Source organism: Daphnia pulex, chromosome 9 (genome assembly GCF_021134715.1).
Source record: "Daphnia pulex isolate KAP4 chromosome 9, ASM2113471v1".
NCBI classification, from domain to species: domain Eukaryota; kingdom Metazoa; phylum Arthropoda; class Branchiopoda; order Diplostraca; family Daphniidae; genus Daphnia; species Daphnia pulex.
The window spans coordinates 6,789,225-6,808,428 of NC_060025.1; the positions used below are offsets into that span (position 1 = coordinate 6,789,225).

General features: G+C 37.4%; 2 protein-coding genes across 3 annotated transcripts; one reads left to right on the forward strand and one right to left on the reverse strand.

Annotated features, from left to right (window-relative positions):
* The first annotated feature begins 5,415 nt into the window (after positions 1 to 5,415).
* On the forward strand, positions 5,416 to 14,919 carry LOC124201660 (skin secretory protein xP2-like). The gene is made up of 8 exons (XM_046597822.1): positions 5,416 to 5,425; positions 7,176 to 7,276; positions 10,815 to 10,858; positions 10,977 to 11,118; positions 11,195 to 11,239; positions 13,123 to 13,552; positions 13,770 to 13,883; positions 14,433 to 14,919. The coding sequence occupies exons 1-8, from the start codon at positions 5,416 to 5,418 to the stop codon at positions 14,495 to 14,497; spliced, it is 951 nt and encodes a 316-aa protein (XP_046453778.1). The 3' UTR covers positions 14,498 to 14,919.
* LOC124201728 (nucleolar protein 12-like) lies at positions 14,678 to 16,663 on the reverse strand. Of its 2 annotated transcripts, XM_046597923.1 has the most exons (4): positions 16,444 to 16,663; positions 16,092 to 16,365; positions 15,818 to 16,034; positions 14,678 to 15,728 (listed from the first exon to the last, which is right to left on the reverse strand). In XM_046597923.1, the coding sequence occupies exons 1-3, from the start codon at positions 16,578 to 16,580 to the stop codon at positions 15,849 to 15,851; spliced, it is 597 nt and encodes a 198-aa protein (XP_046453879.1). In that variant the 5' UTR covers positions 16,581 to 16,663; the 3' UTR covers positions 14,678 to 15,728; positions 15,818 to 15,848. The 2 variants fall into 2 exon arrangements, with proteins under 2 accessions (XP_046453879.1, XP_046453878.1); XM_046597922.1 differs by lacking the exon at positions 14,678 to 15,728 and having other exon boundaries at positions 15,778 to 16,034.
* Between the last annotated feature and the right edge of the window lie 2,541 nt (positions 16,664 to 19,204).

Here is a 19,204-nt window from a genome sequence, read left to right on the forward strand (position 1 = left end):
CAATAATGTCCATTAAGATGTTGTCTGAAGTAAATTTTTGATGCGTAGTCTACGGATGCGGATAAAATACGGATATTTTAGCTGATACCGATGCGGATTCAGATTTCTACAGATCTACTTTTCCGATACGTATTCAGACAATTGTACAGATACGGTTATTACGGATCTCGGATTCGACTAGGCCTACCCATTTCTTTGACTTTCGTGAATTATAACTTCCTGATGGGGTCTATTTTTTGTTGTTTGTTTACTGCTTGCCTCCTGCTTGATATAACTATGGTTTTTTTGTGATCCTCCCCTTTCTGGTAACGTACCCTTCCGTAGGGTTATTTTCGCCTAGTCCCTCTAGCTCTTCCGACTACTGATTTCTTGCCTCCGCCACTTCTTCAGCACTAGTGGTCTCTGTTATAATCAGGCTAGTTCCCTTAAATAATTCGTCCTTTCTATTTCCGTTACCCGCTGATGTTGACTGGTTTGGTGTGGATTGTCTCCATTTTTCTACGTCCGCCCAACTTAGTGGCTCCTCTCCCGTCTCCTCAAATGGCTCATGGAGATCCGTTTCACTTTGTTCACCGTTAATGGCCTTCTCAGTACTGTTGCTCCCTTCCCATGGCACTTCTTGCAGTGCCTTTTCCAAAATCTCGATTGCCCTGTTGACTACTCTCCCAGGCTTGCGAGGTGATATCGCTGTCTTATTCTCTTCCAAGTTTTGTTCTGCAGGCAGGCTGCTTTCTTGTTCGCACTTTTTTTGTTGGTTTGACCGAATTTTCCCTGCGCTGTGTATCTTTTCTGGTGAGGTGTCCTCATCCCAGAATGAGACGTGTTTTGTTTCCTCATTTGATTTCGTTTTCTCTAGTAATTTCGGATCGCTCTCTCTCCTCCTTTTGTAGTCCCTCTGTCGATAATATCCGTTCCAATGCTAACTTTAAACGATTGATGTTGACTACTTCTTCCTTGCACGTGCTGCAGTGTCTTATTCTGTAAGTCAGGACGCTTTTCTTTTCCATAATTCTGTATGGTCCCTTACAGTGGACTTTAGTTAGTTTTGGGGTAACTCCTATCTTGCACGCTGTATTTTGTAGGTAGACTTTTTCTCCTACTTCGAAGTGTCTTAATTTTGTTTTCCTATCGTAGTAATTCTTTTAGTATTCGTGAGCTGCTACCAATTGTTTTTTTACGATCCGGAATGCTCCTTCTAATTTAGACAGTAGTCTCTCTCTATACTCCACTGCATCCCTGAATCTTGCCCTCTTTTGGGCTCTAATGGGCTCTCCATCGTTGTCGAATTTCTCACTACCCTATATGCGAACAACACAAAGTTAATGTGTTCGTCCCAGTCTTTCTGATTTTTTCCACAATAATTCGCTATTCCATCCATTATCACTCTGTGGTGTCTCTCTACTCCCCCGTTACACTTTGGATTATACGCTGTTGTCGCTAACTTTTTTACTTTGAACAGTTCACAGACTTTTGCCACGATTTACGAAAGAAAATTTGAGACCTTATCGTTCAGCAGTTCCTTCGGAATTGAATACCGCGAGATGATTTCTGTTACAAGCATTCTGGTTATCGTTCTAGCTTCTTGGTTTGGAACGGCAAAGGCTTCCGACCACTTTGTGAAATGGTCGATAATAACTACTAAAACCTTGTTACCCTTCAGTGTTGCGGGGAAAAAACAGTAGCAATATGTACAGTATGTATGACAATCTTGCCCGTACTGGGATACCCTTCAGGCCCACCTAAAAAAATTCAAAGAATAAGCATAAATCATGCTCAATAAATCATTAAAAAAAGTGGACAATAGCTCACAATTTTTTTGTCTCAATGAAAAACATTCAAAGATCGATCCCTACCCCATATTCCGTCTGGGTGCTCATACCAATCGTCCAAAAAATACATATAGTACAACAAATCATAAAATTCAATACAATTATAAATGCAAAAACTCACAGTACAAGTAGAAATATACTTAATCCAATTGGTATCAATGGCAATAGGGAGGAAGAAAGTGCAAGAATATAAAAGATAAAGGCAAATTAAGTGAGCGTTCCGAGCAAAAAAATTAATAAAAACATTTTCTAATGCTCGTAGGTTTTGTAATGAACGTCTGCTACTTGCGTTGTGTTTATTGTAGTTATTGAAATATTGATTTTTTTTTGTGTTGGTTGATTTCTTAGTCTAGCCAATCACGATTTATTTGAGTATTTATTTTCGTTTAGACTCGGGGCTTGAACAGATGTCACCTGCCGTTAAAGGTAGTATTTACAGACTCTAATAAAAGAAAAAAACATGTTTATGGCTGTATTAAATTTATTAATTAGGCTTATAACTTTCACCATGCCATCATAGCTTTCTTCTTCTACATCATGACTATCATCTGAAAGATGATAGGCATGCGAGTTACCCAAGTTAGAGTTGCGGCGCCGGACAGGCTGACCTACAGGTCCTACAACCTACAGCGGCCGCTGCCGAAGTCATAGAGCCCGCTTTCGAGATTCTGCATTCGCTGCCATTTTAAAAAGTTCAAGTTTTTTTTGTTTGTATAAAAAATTTTGGTTTTTGGTGGTGTACATTTTCTGTTTTATCTCTTTTGTACTATTTTATAAATTTTCTATTTGAAAGTATGGGATAATAAAATAAAGGGCTATCGTTTTTTGTTGCAGCGGGGCATTTTTTAGTATTAGTTTTGGGGGCAACAGTCAGGGACTGACTCTCATTTCTTTCATGATAGTTGACCTCGTTTTTCATTTATACCTTTAATTCATGGTTATGCAAATTAATGTTGACAAAGCAATTAATATCAAACGTTTAAATAAATAAGTATGTTCGCTGTTGTTTCTGGATTTATGTTGTTCGTATTATCTGGCTTCATTGCAATAATGGCAATTACACCTTTTGTTAAGGTTATGCAGATCAATGTGGATAAAGCCACCAAAGTCTAAAAATTCAAATTTATATCTATGATGAGAGTTGTCTCTGAATTTGCGATGTTTGTATTTTCTGCCGTCCTTTCACTAATGGAAAGATATTATGTTTCATCAAAAAATTCTGCTAATGTTTGTATTAAGACGACCAAAGCCAAACGTTTCTCCCATGTACACTATGAGTGACTATAGGGACGACCCCGATGTCGCACACCGATGTGGCCAAAAAGCTAAACGAATACTATACAAAAATTTTTGAAAGAATCAGTTTACGCCCATTCAACTATTATTTGTTATGTCTAGGTTAAGCCCTTTCTTTAAGATAGGTAAATTTAATTAATTATTGCAAAGAGCGGGCAAAGAGAGATGCTTTTCCATGTTTGTCAGCCATGGTAAAATTTCATCACAGCGTTCCAGCTTCAGGTACTCCATCGCAGACAGGCATGACGTCTAATTGTCATTATACAAGAGGCTCTCTCTCATCAGAACATTTAAGCGCTCTAGTGTTCACAAATAATTGGCTTAAAAAGGGAATCAGTGTGAAATAACAAGTAGGGGAGAGTGGGGCGACTGGCTCACTTTTTTCTCTTGGCTCCCATTCCCTTATTTTCCAACGTATTTAGATCCAAAAAATCTTAAAAGAAAGAGAATTCTTCCTGCTTTGAATGGTGATTTTTTCAATCCGATCTAAATAAATTAAGACTAGGTTATTACCGATCTAAAAAAAAAGAGCAAACCCGCCCCTGATACGGGGTCACTTGCTCACACCGCCGGGTGTCTCGGCCCCTGTATTTCTTACGGAAAAACCTTCGACTGACATTAGAAACTCAAAATTAAAAAAAATAACCCAATAATGCAACCCACCAACGGAATATCAATAAAAAAGCTTAAATAAGTATTGTAGTTGACTAAAAAAACACGAAAAAAGTTGACCAAAAATAATTTTACTGCTATCATATGCAATTTTATGTAAGCCAAAAAGCCCCGACGCTGCGTGGCCGATGCGCCCCCAACAAAGGGGTCTTGGTATATTATTGAATATATCTTGTTTAAACTGTTGTAAATATAAAACAAACTAAACAGGATTAAAGAGGAGATAACGTAGAATATTTTCCATATTTTTTTATAATTTTAAAGTAATCGGGAAAGCCGATATTTGATTCAAAAGTCAAGGTTGGACGACCCAATTTTAAGACGAAAAATTTATTTCATTTTTTATTCCTCAATCGTTCGTCGTACTACCATGAAATTTGGTTTTAAGATGCGCATTACTAACATCTACATCTCCTGATTTTTTCAATATCTTATTGCAATTCTAACCCATCAAGAAATCAATTGAGCCATCTGACCTGAACGCCAGATCGCCCCACTCTCCCCTACAGATATTATTTCCCTCTACTTTTGGTTATTTGTTGGCTCATTTTTTCTCATTTTCATCATGATGAATGTTTTGTTCATAAAAAAGGTGGTTTACACTTTGTTATCTGTAATAGTCTCAAGTAACGGTTCAATCAAAACAACAGATAGTATTCCTGTTGGGGTACGAATCGAATTGAACAGTAAAGTTCCAATCCGCCAGAACAGTTCGAGCACTGTTTTGAAATTATGTGGATGCAATAAAGAAGCTTTATAGATTTGAGTTTTGGCAAGGAGTATAAGAGGATATTTATTCCCAGTTTAATTTTACCGTTCAACGAATATTTTTAGCTGAATTCTGTAAAGCAAGTGAATCATGCTAAGAAGATGAAAATGGACTGATGAAGAATATTCATATCAGGTTGAAGGACGTGATGTCTGAGGTGGCTCCACATTCAAAGCTAGGCGAACGTAAACGTCACCAGAACAAAACTGGATATAACAGGACTATGCATTATGAGTTGCACTCATGGGACTTTAGTGCGATATGCCAACCTCTCCAAAGGCGAAACACACAAGCACACACAAGGCCAACATCTCAAGTCTTCAAAACTGGTGTTTAATTTTTTTTTGTTACGATGTGATTTCTAAAGAAGACCCTCTGATGTAAATGTGGCAAAAAAAGTTCCTGGCAGACCTAAATTTTCTGACGCCGTCACAAAGCAACACTAACAAGTTCTATTTATTACACTTTGAAGTGTTTGGAGGATGGTTTGTTTTTTTAGCGTCAGCTCTTGGTATTGAATTTGTCGCAAAATAATAGAAACATTTATAAAAGACATAGGGCTCTACATTGTTAGTCTAGCTCTAGCATTTAGTTAAGTTGTGGGTCTAGTTTGTGACAGTTGGCCTTGGCTCTTTTAAATCGCGAGGGTAACTTAGAAAGTCAAATTTCCTCTAGCTGGCTGGCTCTAGCTGAATCCTCACATCTTCACAGTGAATAATCTTGAAGTATTACAGAAAGATTTAAATGTCCAAACGTTGTTGATTGAAGAGCAATGTTTAGAATCGTAAAATCTGTAGAAAGGCAAGACAATGATCGCTTCTTGTGCCACAGAAATATGTTCACTCATGAATGACGTTCCGTAAGTATATCGGGGTAGAAATATTTTCATCTGGAATTTGAATAAGCTATTGCTCCAGACAAAATTAAAGCGATAAAAATCCCAAGCAAAAAAATTAATAATTACTCTCGATATTAAAGAAAAAGGTTTTAGGAATATTACCATTCTGGCTTTCACCGCATTTGCCGAAGAAGATTCATTAGTTTCTGGAGATTTTATGATGAGATGAAAATGGATGAGATGGTAAGAAAGACTTGATGTTGTTAAATTGGATTCTAAATTTGCATAGCAAACTTCTTGATTCTTCTTTTTGTCTAAGGATCTTGCCTAAGTTTAAAATTATCCCATTTCCACAACTTCTGCCTACTGTCCCTCAAGGCAGTATATAGGGCTGTGGCCCGGGCCATGAAAGCCCGGGCCAAAGTTCGGGCTAAAGGAAAAAAAACCCAACCCGACTCAACCCATCGAGGCATTTTTTTTTTTTTTAATATTTTCCACAGTTCAGCAGTAGAACGATGGTGAGACGGAGGTGGTAGATTTCATTCACATACACGTGATTCCCTCCCTTATAGTAGAACAAATGCGAATTCTGTAACCTATAACGGAAACAATTGAACGCTCCTTTTTTATTTTTGTGGAATGTCAAATGGACGATGAATTTTGTTCGCTTCAATCCACACACTTTTTCATCAACGGAATTCCCGTCTTGGTGATTCCCACCCCAATTTTTAATCTCTTCCATCAGTCGTTTGTCTTGGTCGATGGTTTTGAAAAGATGCTTTCGATATATAGGCGGTTAAAAAAAAAGACGAGCAAGCGCAAACGGCCGATGGTGAAAGATTTTTTGTTCCAATCTAATCACGAAATTAGCTTGATAACAAAAAAGTACAAACTCCGAATGACCTTTTCTTGTGTGTGTCTCTCTCTGTCTCTGTCTGTCTCTCTTCCAGCCGAACTGCAGACGGTCTGCAAGATATTTCACAAGAGAATATCGGGACTCGAAGCCGATAAATACGATTTAGAATGGAAAAATAAGATGAAATATTTGGAGGTAAACACCGCCCGATTACGAATAGAAATTCTATTTTTTTTTTACTCCCGTCTCACGCACACGCCTTCCGCCACATCTACGATCCTAATTTATCCTTTTCTTCCCTCCCATTTACCACGTTATAACTTGCAGACTAGCGACTGTATATACTTCAACTGTCTCTCTCTCTCTCTTTGTTTCTTCTCTCTTTCTTTCTTCGATTGATTTTAATAACTGAGAAAGTTTCTATTATTATTTTTTTTTTGCTAGTAGGAACGACTTTGTGACCTTGTTACTATTTTCCCATGACTTTTTCACCTTCCTTTCCTTACTTTCATTTCGACCTTAAACCAACGGTGTACTTGTGCCATTGATTACAGCAGGCCAAAACTGACTTGGATACAAAACAAACCCAAAAATAAAAAATCCGTCCTTTCCGAGCTTTATCGGTGAAATTAACGAAGGAAATGACGGATTTCAACAGATTTTTTTTAGTATGCCAATAAGAACGGAGGGGGAAACTGATTCAGCGATGTGTCATTAAAAAAAAAGCGCAAAACTGACGAGACGGTCGGGTCCGTTGCGATGATGGTTCTGGGTGGTGATGTGATGGGCCTGTGATCCCATTATCAATGTGGTTCTTCTATTACCTTAATTCTATCTAGACAAAAAGTGATATAATCGGAAAAGTGTGTTGTTTTCTAATTGTTGCTAAAGTGTACTGTTGCCATGTTTAATCAGCCGCCCTGAAGCAGATCTGTGTCGACTACAATGATCGCGTTATCATATGCGAGTCGCAGAAATGGGACTTGGACTTTGAAGTCAGAAAAAAAGATTACGAGGTTAGCCCCACCAAAACGTGATGCAAACGCATTTTTTTTTCTATATTGACAGTATGCAGCCCATAGACTCGCCACAATCCAGTTGTTTTCACACCTTTGCTCAATTTTTTTTTTATTGGCTTTCAACAGTTGACTGGTTGTTGCGAGGCGCCATTTTTTCATGTGGCTATTATTACCTTTATCATCCCTCTCTCTCTGAGCTGATCAATCACGCATATCCCGAGTGGTAGAGAATGGCATCTTGAGTTCGATTCAAAGCGCTCTTTATACTTTCACGCTTTCGACATCATCATCCTTGTAAAACTGAATGATATCATCCACTCATATAAGTATACTATACAGCAGTCGAATTGATTGGATGGATGTCAAGGGCCGGAGTAAAAGAACGCAGCTTTTCGAAACCGAAACTACATACTGTACTTATTGTAGTACACCTGAAATTGTGCCAAAGACACCGTATTTCTCTTGTTCACCTTTGCTGCCGAGCAACAACAACAACAAAACAAACAAAATTAAGGACGAAGAATAATTTCTTAGCAATATAATAATTTATAGAACTGTACAATATTATCAACATCTTTTGAAACGATGTGCCCACTGTCGGCGGCCCTAGTCACGCGCGATTTTTAAATATCTCTACTTTTATTCTATGATTACGTGAGGTTATATTGTTGACGTTCAAATTTTTATTACTTGAGGGATTGCTGCGATACTTTTAAATACTTTTACCTCCAAGTTTCTTTGCGAAAAAAAATGATATAATCACAAAGGGTTGACCTTCGTGTATGGTTTTTTTCTTTCCACTAACCATCTTTTTGTTCTTACTTTTCATTAAATATTTTCTAATTCTATCTTTTCATAACTAAAAACAAATCCTATCTATTTTTTTGTTGTTGGCCCGTCTCAATCTAGACAGGGCGTAAATTTCTTACTTCCTCTTCAATTCACCCATAAGGACCGGATTGCATTCACGTAGATAATTTCCCATGACTTCCATAGTTTTATTATCTATTTTCACCTTTTTTCCGTTTGTTTATTGCTTGACAAATTACCATGAGAAAAATCCATTGTTTGCTACACACAAAAGCCCTGCTCTTGATCGCATTCAGAGTTTATTCAGGCATCGTTATATTCATAAATTACCCATCGCCAATTCCGAGTCTAGATAATATTGCGTCATTTTCATTTCGTGTTCGGCATATCAAACGTAAAATAATAATAAAAAAATACGTCGTAATATCGGAATCCTCAAACATCGAATATTGTGATTTAAATTTTAACAAATAAAAAAAATATATATGGGAATACTAGGGCTGGCCCGCAGCAGCACAGAGCCTCAAATACGGGGGAAGATGAAATTGTTTCAAATGATACGTAGCATCTATTAACAAATAATTTAAAGAAAAATTGCCGAGTTAAAAAAAAGCGTCCTGATTTTGTTTAGTTTTGATTGAAATTTGAAGCTTGAATCATCCCTGTAGAAAATGCTAGTTTCCTATTAGCATCTCGTTTTTTTTTTAGTCTATTGCTTCAGAGTGTCCCGTACTGGATTGGCGCTTTCGTAGTCACTTCTTCCCAGTTGTTTCGGCATCTTTATAGTTGTTTGAGCTATTCCGATATCAAACTATCTACAGCATGCAATTATCCAATCCAATCCAGTTTCTTAATTTTTTTTTTATTCGTTTCTGAACTCATCGTTCGCTTTCCCTCGATTACTATATACTTCACGATTTGCCGTACTCGGAGGATAACGCGAAATTTTCCAAAAAAAATTTCCCATTTTCCACTTCAATTCCCCCTTTTTTATCTGAATATCGTCTACACATATTTTTCATTTTATTGCCAACAGAAACGTCAAACTTTTTTTTACGATTTTACATGCTTCTTCCTTTTCTTAATCACTACACTTCGTTACGTTACAACACATTGCAATTCATCGTTTGCTTGGCAGTGTGTCATTATACTCTTTTTCTTTACCGACTGTGCTTTTCACTCCTATACTTTTTTAACGATTTTTCTTCACTTCTTTCATTTCTTTCACCCACCAAGCATTCTGTTTATACCTTCCTATTTTTCTTTGTTTTCTTTTGTACACGAAATTCTGTTTTGGTTCCGTTTATGGGTGAATCGGTCGCCTGATTTTGTCGCCAGAACGAAACCAAACAAATCTTTTCACCCATAATTCAAAAATAAATCATAAAATTCAATTAAAATTAAAAAAAAAGAACATTTATGTTCGCCACATACACACAAATTTATGTTTAATGCGCAGGCGGAGGTCAGCCCTTTCTGATAATTTCATTTGATCCAAAACTTTTGAACTTTGGACTTTTTGCACTTTGAAAAAAACTTTTTTAATATACTTTATAATTCCTTCCTCTATACTCTGTAAACATAAGATCAAAAAAATCTATGGCTTCAGTTGAAGAAATCTGAAGTTTTGGGTGGATTGCAAAAATGATGAAGTAATCGCAACGCCACTATTTAAAAAATGGCCAAGACTCTGTATGGACCAGATGTGGACCTACCTAGTCCATTTCGAAATTTTTATTATTTATTTTTTTTTCTTTCTAAAATACGGATAAGGGACCTTTGAACTCTTTGGCAAATCGAGCGGACCCGCCTAGATATAATCATTGACCACTATATTTATACCTTGAGGGGATTAATGAATCATGCCAAGCAATCTAAGATGAAAAAGTGGGCCATATTTCAACCAGCAATTTTTTTGTAATTCTCATTTTTGTTTTTTTAAGTGGGCCGTTTTTATCTTTTTCTCTTGTGATGAAATAAGTGCACTCGGTTCCGAGCTCAAAGAATTCAGTTTTCGAGTGTGTTTTTCTCATAGATGCAATCATGATATGGTCTGGTCTATACACTGTGTCTGTTCCCCAGAAGGGAAGAGCAGTCCCCCCTCTGTTTCTTCAGGAAGTGCTGGCCTCTGTATATCAGTGACATAGTGAAATCGAGATTTCCTCTTTCTATATCTTTTCTATTCTTTCGCTGTCTTATTACCTTTTGTCTTTTCTTTCATTTCTCTCTCTTCATTTGTTCACCACAGTTGTACATTCAATTTTTATTCGTTTCGCTGATTGACGGCAAACTGTCTTTTTTTAAAAAATCTTAACTCATCCTCCGCTATCCTCTCTGAGTGTTTCTTGTGCCACTGTGTCTGTGTGTGGAAAAACAAAATAGTCAACTAATTTTGATACGAGGAGCGAGCCATGAAAACCTGCTGCCGGTTGTGATTGGTTCACTCACGACGCTCGTTTTACCCGACACGCGAGAGAAAAGAAACAAACTTGCGGCATGTTGTCTGCACGGCATGTTTTTTTTTTCCTACCAAATCTGCAGCATATTTCGTTTATATCTTTGAAAAACACAAAAAACACACCCACACCTTTCCTTGTAATTTCATTTAGTAAAAAAATTCCCTCTTCAGACCCCCTTTTTCAACTTGCGCTTTTAATTATTTCTTTTTTTAAACCTCGGTGATTCAATATGTTTTTGTTCTTTGCCACTTGTTGCCCCGTGACAGATCAACGAGATCAACATCCTCGTTAATGACCTCCGAGGCAAATTGTAAGCGAATTTCTTTCAATTCAAACAAAATTGGGATTATTATTTGTGGTGATTTCTGACTGACTCAACTCTAACGGCTGTTTTTTTTTTGAATTTTTGTATTTTCCCGCGCATTCAGTATCAAACCATCTCTGCGCAAAGTCTCCAAATACGAGAACAAATTCGCCAAACTGCAAAAGAAGGCCGCCGAATTCAACTTCCGTAACCAGCTTAAGCAAGTGAAAAAGAAGGAATTCACAATGGAGGACGAAGATAAGGAGGTATAACATTCACGAAACAATTTTTTTTCTCTGATTATATTCATTATTTAATTTGTTTTTTGTTAATTTTCATCAGAAAAAACCGGATTGGTCAAAGAAAGGAGGAGAAGGCGAGAAGAAGGTAAAGGATGGTGATGAGGGAGATTCGGGGGCCGAGGACGTCAAAGCTTAGAGCAAACAGACGACCACTGAAACAAGATCCCCCACAACATCAGCTGTCCACCTTTACCTCTACTCTCACCCGCCAAAACAAAAAAATTCAAAAAAACAAAAAAATTCAAAAAAACAAAAAAAAAACATACACACACACACATAAGCACACACACACACTGATAAAAAAAAAAGAAAAAACCCTCGAGAGCGGTCGCATTTTGGGTCATCCATGAAAGCCATTTAAAAAGACACCAGAAGCATCCCTCTCTTTCTTTCTATCCCTTTTTTCCCCATTTTCGTTTGTCTAATATTTTTTGCCCAATTTTCAAATTTGGAAATTCTTTTTTTTTCCTCCGCCGTATTGTGTCACTTCTTTTTACCCTCACCCCTTTTTTTGTGATTGATTGACTATGGAGTGAATCCATCATCATGGAAACATGACTGTCTGTTGGTAGCTGGTAGATGACTTAGTGCGCGGTAATCCTTTTGCCACTTTCCAGCAATCTTCTTTTGTCTCGTCCGTTCTTCCGGTCTCGATCAGTTTTGTTTTTTTCCTTCATGCGGATGTCAAGACTTTCCGCTTACCTTCCCCTTTCATCACACCTTCTTACGAAATGATCTGTTCGATTGATTCCCACAATCCCAAACGTCTGATTTCATGTAGACCAGCAACCCAATTTAGTGCTGGCAAACCGATTTGGATTTTGCATTCGACAATGGGGGGAGTATACGTAGTTCGTTTGCTGGAGTCCTGATTAAAGAATGAATGTCTTGATTGTGTACCGTCCGATTTTGACGACCTTCCCTGCTGTTTGTGAAGACACAACAAAGTCGACACCGACATATCCCCCCCTGTCCTCTTGTTGCTTGGCGTTATCACCAGTCCAGTGCTGTTCCGTTCGAGTTTCTTTTGTCAAGTTGCTGCTCAGTCCTTGTGTTAATTTCCACCAACGACCTACCCAAACAAACAACAACCTACCTTCAGTCGTTACTTAGTGCAGCGGAGTCTTTGTCTACATACATAGCCTGCTAGAAATTGAATGGAGAGGCACAGGTATGTATTTTCCGACTCATATACCTTCTTCTTTCCTAATGGCTTTCTCTGATATGCTCTGATCTGGCTGCGATCGAAGCACTTCCAAAGCAACTGCACACAATCCCCATTTAACTCATTCCTTTATACGCTACGTTTCGTATTGTATTTACTTTCCAATTTTTTTTCTTTTATTCCTCCTCTAAATTGCGCTTTAAAAAACAAGACGACGTAACGGCCGTTTCATATACTCCATCTCGACATCAAACACTTCAATTAACACGTCACTTTAATTTAGTTGATTCAGCATACCTCTTTTTTATCACGCCAAAGAAATCATTGCTCTATTTTTAGGTAGCAAAATGATTTGGCGTCTATCATCAAACTATCACACATAACACAAAAAAAAACAACATCATCTTCAGAATTTGCCGAATAACACGCTTACCCATCAACCTAACCTCACCGAAAAATAACCGCTATCTTTTTTTATTGGCTCTATGACGTCTGGAAATCAAAGCTCACCTTTGGCCCCCGAATTTTTGGACCGTTAAAGCAAAACAAAAAAAAATGAAAACAAAACGCGTGATATTCCTAATTCATACTCTCTCTGTTCTAATATGCCAAAAGTTAAGTTTCGACTCTTTTTGATTGGTCAATCAATGGCAAGCTTTGCTGTTTTAAATTTCTTTTTTCCAAAATAATTTCAATCTTCTTGTTTTTGGCATTTCGGTGAGTTGGTGAATGACGACACGAACTGCAGATAGAACTTAGCCGAACGTGTTTCATTACTTTTGTGTTGTCCTTAATCGATGAAGGAAGGGGAAGAGGGAGAAGGCGAAGCTCCGGCCGAAGGAGAAGCTCCAGCCACTGCCGAAGGTGCCCCCGCTCCCACCGAAGGAGCTCCACCGGCTGAAGGCGCTCCCGCTGAAGGAGCCCCAGCCGACGCCGCCCCTGCTGAAGGTGCAACAGGCGAATCCGCTCCTCCCGCTGAAGGCGCACCACCTGCCGATGGGGCACCACCTGCTGACGGCGCTCCACCTGCCGAAGGCGCTCCTCCCGCCGAAGGCGCTCCTCCCGCTGAAGGCGCACCACCTGCTGAAGGCGCTCCTCCCGCTGACGGCGCTCCTCCTGCTGACGGCGCACCACCTGCCGAAGGCGCTCCTCCCGCTGAAGGTGCTCCTCCCGCTGAAGGCGCTCCTCCCGCCGAAGGTGCTCCACCAGCTGAAGGTGCTCCACCTGCCGATGGTACGTACAAGCCTCGAAGCTCTCACGTTGCCTCAATCTCTTACTGATAATAACGAAATTAATTAACCAAAATTAACCAAATAAAAATTAACAACCGAATTTTTCTTTTCCAATAACCTTTACACCTTTTTGTCTTCAAAATAACTGATCATGGATCACATTTTCGACTTATAACTCACAAAAAAAACCAACCAACCTATCTAAACCAAAAACAAAGCTCCCGCCCCGACCGAGGGAAGTCCAGCGGCCGCACCTGCTGACGGTTCTGCCGCTCCAGCAGAGGGTCAAGCCGCTCCGTCTACAGAAGGCGCACCGGCAGCTGCACCCGCAGGTAAAATTTCGTGATTCACGAACAACAACAAGGAAAGATAAAAAGCCGTAATCTTGTCCATCTCGCGCCCGAGTTCAGACCAACTGTCTGAAATCACACGGTCTAAATTTATAAAAAAGAAAAAAATTAATGAAATAACTTAACACAAATTATTTTGTGTGCTTTGCATGTTGTGGACATTTCAATTTTACCAGACTAAATTTGTTTTTCTTTTACTTGGCCTTTACCAACTTAACCGTTCAATCTTGACGCCAATTTCTTGGTTTTGTTAATATCTTGTAAATAACTGGTCATACTAAAAAAGATTACAGGCAAATGTAAATACAGCAGAACATTATTTCCATAAAGCTTGTACAAAATTATGAGAGAAAAAATCGAGTATCATATTCAGGATAATAATTTCTATAAATTTCATCAAAACGCCACTAAAATTGTATTTGGAGATCTACACTCGTAATTTGGATCATCTTACAAATGATCTCATCTCATTTCATTACTCATCAACTAAAAAACATTTCTAATTCATACGACTTTCTGTTTCTATTTTAGCCGAAGCCGCTCCCGCACCCGCTGAAGCTGCTGCGCCACCCGCAGAGGAAGCGCCTGCTAGTTAAACAACTGCAAAAACATCAAAACCTTCTTTTTTTTGTGTCCTCGAATTGGGGTCTTTCACTCCTTAATACCAACGAACTAGTCAGCTGAAAATATGTATTGGGAAAAAAAAAATAATTTTGGGGTGGCAGCGAGTGACTTGGAGGTCGACGATTGGGTAGGGTTTTTGTTTTTTTCCACCCTTTGTCAACATATTATTTTTAACACTGTTTGGTTACATAAGATACGGAAGGGATGAGGGAATTATAATAAATTGGGATTTTCAATTGTTCAGACCTATCTTCTACGCAATATCTCTCTTCTGTGTAATCTTTTGGCTTCAATCTCTGGACTGAAGATTTGTTAAAAGAACTGATGAAACGTGCTTCTAAAAGACAACCAACAAAGCTTACCCGCTATCACAATACACACAGTTCATGAAGGATTTCGTTTGGTACTGCAACAAAAATTTTAATTTTACTTCTGGTAAGAAATTGTGCTATTTGAAAACATGCAGGTGATTAGACTATTTTGAAATCACATAAATTGTGAAAAAACAGAATATTTTGGCCTAAGGAGCAACAAGTTTTCACCACAACAAATTCTGTGATATGAAAAGTATTAAAACAACTTTTTCCTAATTACGTAAACCTTATCGGGAGAACTGTATCTAGAAAGCCTCCTCTGCATAAAGAAAATAAAATAAACATATACAAGGTATACTGGTTGCAGAACCCGTGGTGACTGAAGAAGAATAAATCCTGCGTACTAGCACAATCTTGAAAAGCGATCTAAAAATAATAATAACCAATATTTTTAAATCGGGGAACGGGGACCCATTCGGAATAGATCATATTACGTTGAATGAACGATTGATTTAGTAATATAATTGACAAAATTTAAGCGTGCCTATTTTTTCAGCTATATGTAAAAGACGTTTGGCCTTTGGGACTCTCTCAAATCTCTGTTATGCTGTTACGGAATAATAGATACTTGAAAACATAATTAGGTCTCCGTGTTGAATAATTAAAAAATGAAGTATAAATAAGCAAATTCCAAAATTTAAAAATATATGCTAGGATTTTTGATTAAGAATTGTTAATTTCCATAAGGGCAATGTACAGAATATATAAGCAAGGAAATAAATCCAAATAGGAAAATATAAATATTTTTCGACGGGTGCGTCCCAGCTAAATTTATACACACGTTTTTTTCAAAGTTTAAAGATTTGTTTAAAACACTTGGTAGCTTTATCTAAAAAAAAAAAAAACGCTGCTGAGTTTACCCATTTCACATAAAATAATTCAGGATTAAAATTGATTGAGGCAAAATATGATGCATACACAATCTATTATTAGATGTATGGCAATCTGTTTATTTTGTCTTCCTTAAATGCTTTCCCTTCTTTCTAGACTTGTCTCTGACCATTTGTGTTTGCCGTTTAAATGCCTTAGTTTTCAATAGTTTCTTGTTCATCTGTCGATTCAAATCCTTGGTTTTCTTTTTTTTATCAACCAAAGGCTCTCTGTTGTTTTCTTCATCTGATGCTGCATTAGATGCCTGAATATTTAATAAGAGTTTATATAAGTGGGCCAAAAAAAGAAAAAAAGTTTTTACTTCATTTTTTCCAAGAAACAGATTTTCACTTCTGATTTGAGAATCCAGAATAGGCTCAATTTTGACAGTATGTTCTGGGAGCTCATATACATGAGCTACATCATCAACAAGGTGTTGTAGCTCAGGAATACGCCTGCTGGAAGCTGACTTTTTAATATCCTCACGGAGTTCAGTTTGAAGCCTCTTCCTTTCAGACTTGATTTCTTTTTTAAGGTTCTCATTAAATTTCTTCCTTCTCTCAGCTTTTCTCTTCCTAAATCCTGTTAGGTACTCCCTTTAAGATATGTAAATTTTAAAAAATAAATGCAGTTAGTGAATCACCATATTACACAGTAGTATTTGTGAAACATACTTTCTGGCTTTTTCATCAAAAATCAAATTAACTTTAGTTTGTCGATTCTTCGGTTTAGTATTTTGTCTTTGGTTGACGGCATTTCGGCTGTGGGGTTTCGTATTGACACCACGCTTAGGCTGAACCTTGGAAGCCATTACAATTTACAAAATAAAGTAGTGTACAAGCGAACAAATACGCACGCATACATGTGTCATGTGGGAGAAAACTGTGAATAAAACCTTTATCGTCTGCTTTTTCTAGTCAAGTAAGTATGAAACTGAAAGATAGGTGGCGTGGAACCAAAAATACGAATTAAAGGCGGGAATAACGAATAAGCATAGAAAACAAAAAGATATAATGAGATGTATTTTAAAATGAGAATAGGATAACTTCTAATGAAATATTATTGAAAAAATAAAGAAGAAAAAGAAAAAAATCGAATTTAAAAAATGATAACATATGCCTTAGGTAATGTGCAACGTGGAGTGGCGCGATTTCAAAATTTTTTCAGATTTGTTTTTCTTCAACGCCAATCCAGAAATAAACCGTAATCTTGTACTATTATTGTATTCCAGATTATTTCAAACTTATTCAAGCCGATTTTGATCTTTGTCACAGAGAAAAGGTCTCTGATAGCAGAATTTATAATTTTTTGCTGACAAAAATATTAAAAATCATTAAATTTTCGAAAATCAGACCACCCTCTTCTACACGGTCGGATCTATTGACATGCCGGTCCGACAGGGCAATAGCCATAGAGGGCTATTGCCCTGTCAGTGCTAAACAGTGTTTCCTATCTTTTTTTAAAAAAAGATAGATAAGATACCGATAAGATAAGATACTTTCGGTATTTTTTGTGTATCTGTATCTTCCTCCAAAAATTTCATGAAATATCTTATCTTATCGGTATCTTTGATAAATTTTGCTCAAAGATACAGATAAGATACAGATACTTGCATTTTATCTTATCTTTTGAATTTATCAGATAAGATAAGATAAGTTACTAAAGAAAAGTGGCGGATTTTGTTTTTTTGGCGCCACTTGTGGCTTTGCTTCACAAAATATGTTGTTTAGTATAACCTCAACGGCTCTTTCACATTTCCGCACCCATCCCTTTGTTTTTTCTTTGGCGCGAGAGAAAACAAAGAGATAGGTGCGGAAAAAAAGGGAATTCTACTTTTTCGTTTTTCAACTTAAAATTCAACTTAGATAATATTAATGAAAAAATTAAAAATCAGACCTGATATAAAGCTAACGCAGGTCTATTTTTTTTTAAAGTCGGGTTTCCCTAGCCCTAGCCGTTTAACTGCAATAAAAAGGCCAAAGCAGGGGTATGGAGAGGTGGTTCCCAATGACAGTGTTAAATTTTCCATTAGGGGATTCGACGGGAAGCTACTTTTTTACTAACGACTTTTGCATGGAGGCATAGGGAGGTCTCTCCGACGGTGGCGCCATCTAGGCTCTCGCGACATATGGACATACCGAGAGACCTTTTAGTAGATAAAGCGGACAACCCCTTATAGGAAATTTAACAGGGAGACTGGAAACCATCTCTCCATGCCCAAGGCCAAAGTGGCCTAATTTGCATAAGGTCCTCTCGGCTTTCCAAAGACCTTTAGAACGGGTCAAAAGTACTTCGGAAAATGAAAACAAAAATCTGAAAAAAATCAGAGGTGTTCCCACTACCTCTAACAATGTACATACCAAATTTGAAAGAATTTAGTTAAAAACTGTAGTACTGAGAAGACTGAAAAAAAAGTGTTTTTGTATAAGGTCCTCTCGGGCTTCCAAAAACTTTCGGTAGGTACTGTATAACTTAACGTTGTTTGTTTATTATATGCGGTGATTTAAGTGTTTAGAAAATAATCGACCCGTGGAAGCTAAAAGCATTCAAAAAGTGAAACGATTTACAGATTCAGTGCAATGCAACAATTTTTTTAAAGAAGCAGGATGACAATAGTTCTTGTGTTCATAATTTGTTGTTCTGTAAGATTAATGAATTTCCGTTAATTCTCTCAGACGTAAGAGGGTGAACAGTGAATCATGCGCAGCCAGTTCTGCATAAAACGGGAGTCCCGTTGGTCCCATCTTTCTTATTCGATTCACGCGTAACGTGGGAATCAATCAGCACAAAAGGGGGAAATGGTGAGTCAAGTTGCTGGTCGATGTTTATGGTCGTAAACAACCCCTCGAACCCCATTCTGACTTCTGAGAATTCCGGCTCAACCTTCAGCCAAACAAGGTCAAGGGGGGGGGAGACTGAGGGTGACTCACTGTGTTGTTGTAAATGAAACCATGTAATTTACATGCTTTGAATTATAACGCATTTGTTTTGTTTACAAAAAACAAAACACAATAAATGTTGCGTTTTTCACGAATATGTATTACTATAAACAAGTTTTTAAAACTATTCACCCATAATGATACAAAATTTTATAAAATATCCCCCAGAAGTAATAATATTCCCTAGCTTACTTTAATGAAACACTAGTTTTGTTGGATCATAACATGGTAAATAAAAAAAACGAGAAATTATTTTCGTGTCTAACAATTTGTAACAAATTTCAAATTGAGGTTTATATTATAACGAAAACGAATTTTTAAATAAATTCTGTGATAGCTTTACAATAACATCCCATATTATAACTTACAAGGTCGTTAACTTAATTCTACATAGCATTCATATGGATTCAGAAAGGCTACCATTTTTTTTACTTTTGTTATCATGTCATGAGCTATTTTTATTTTATTTTATGAACACAAATCGCAAACATCCCTT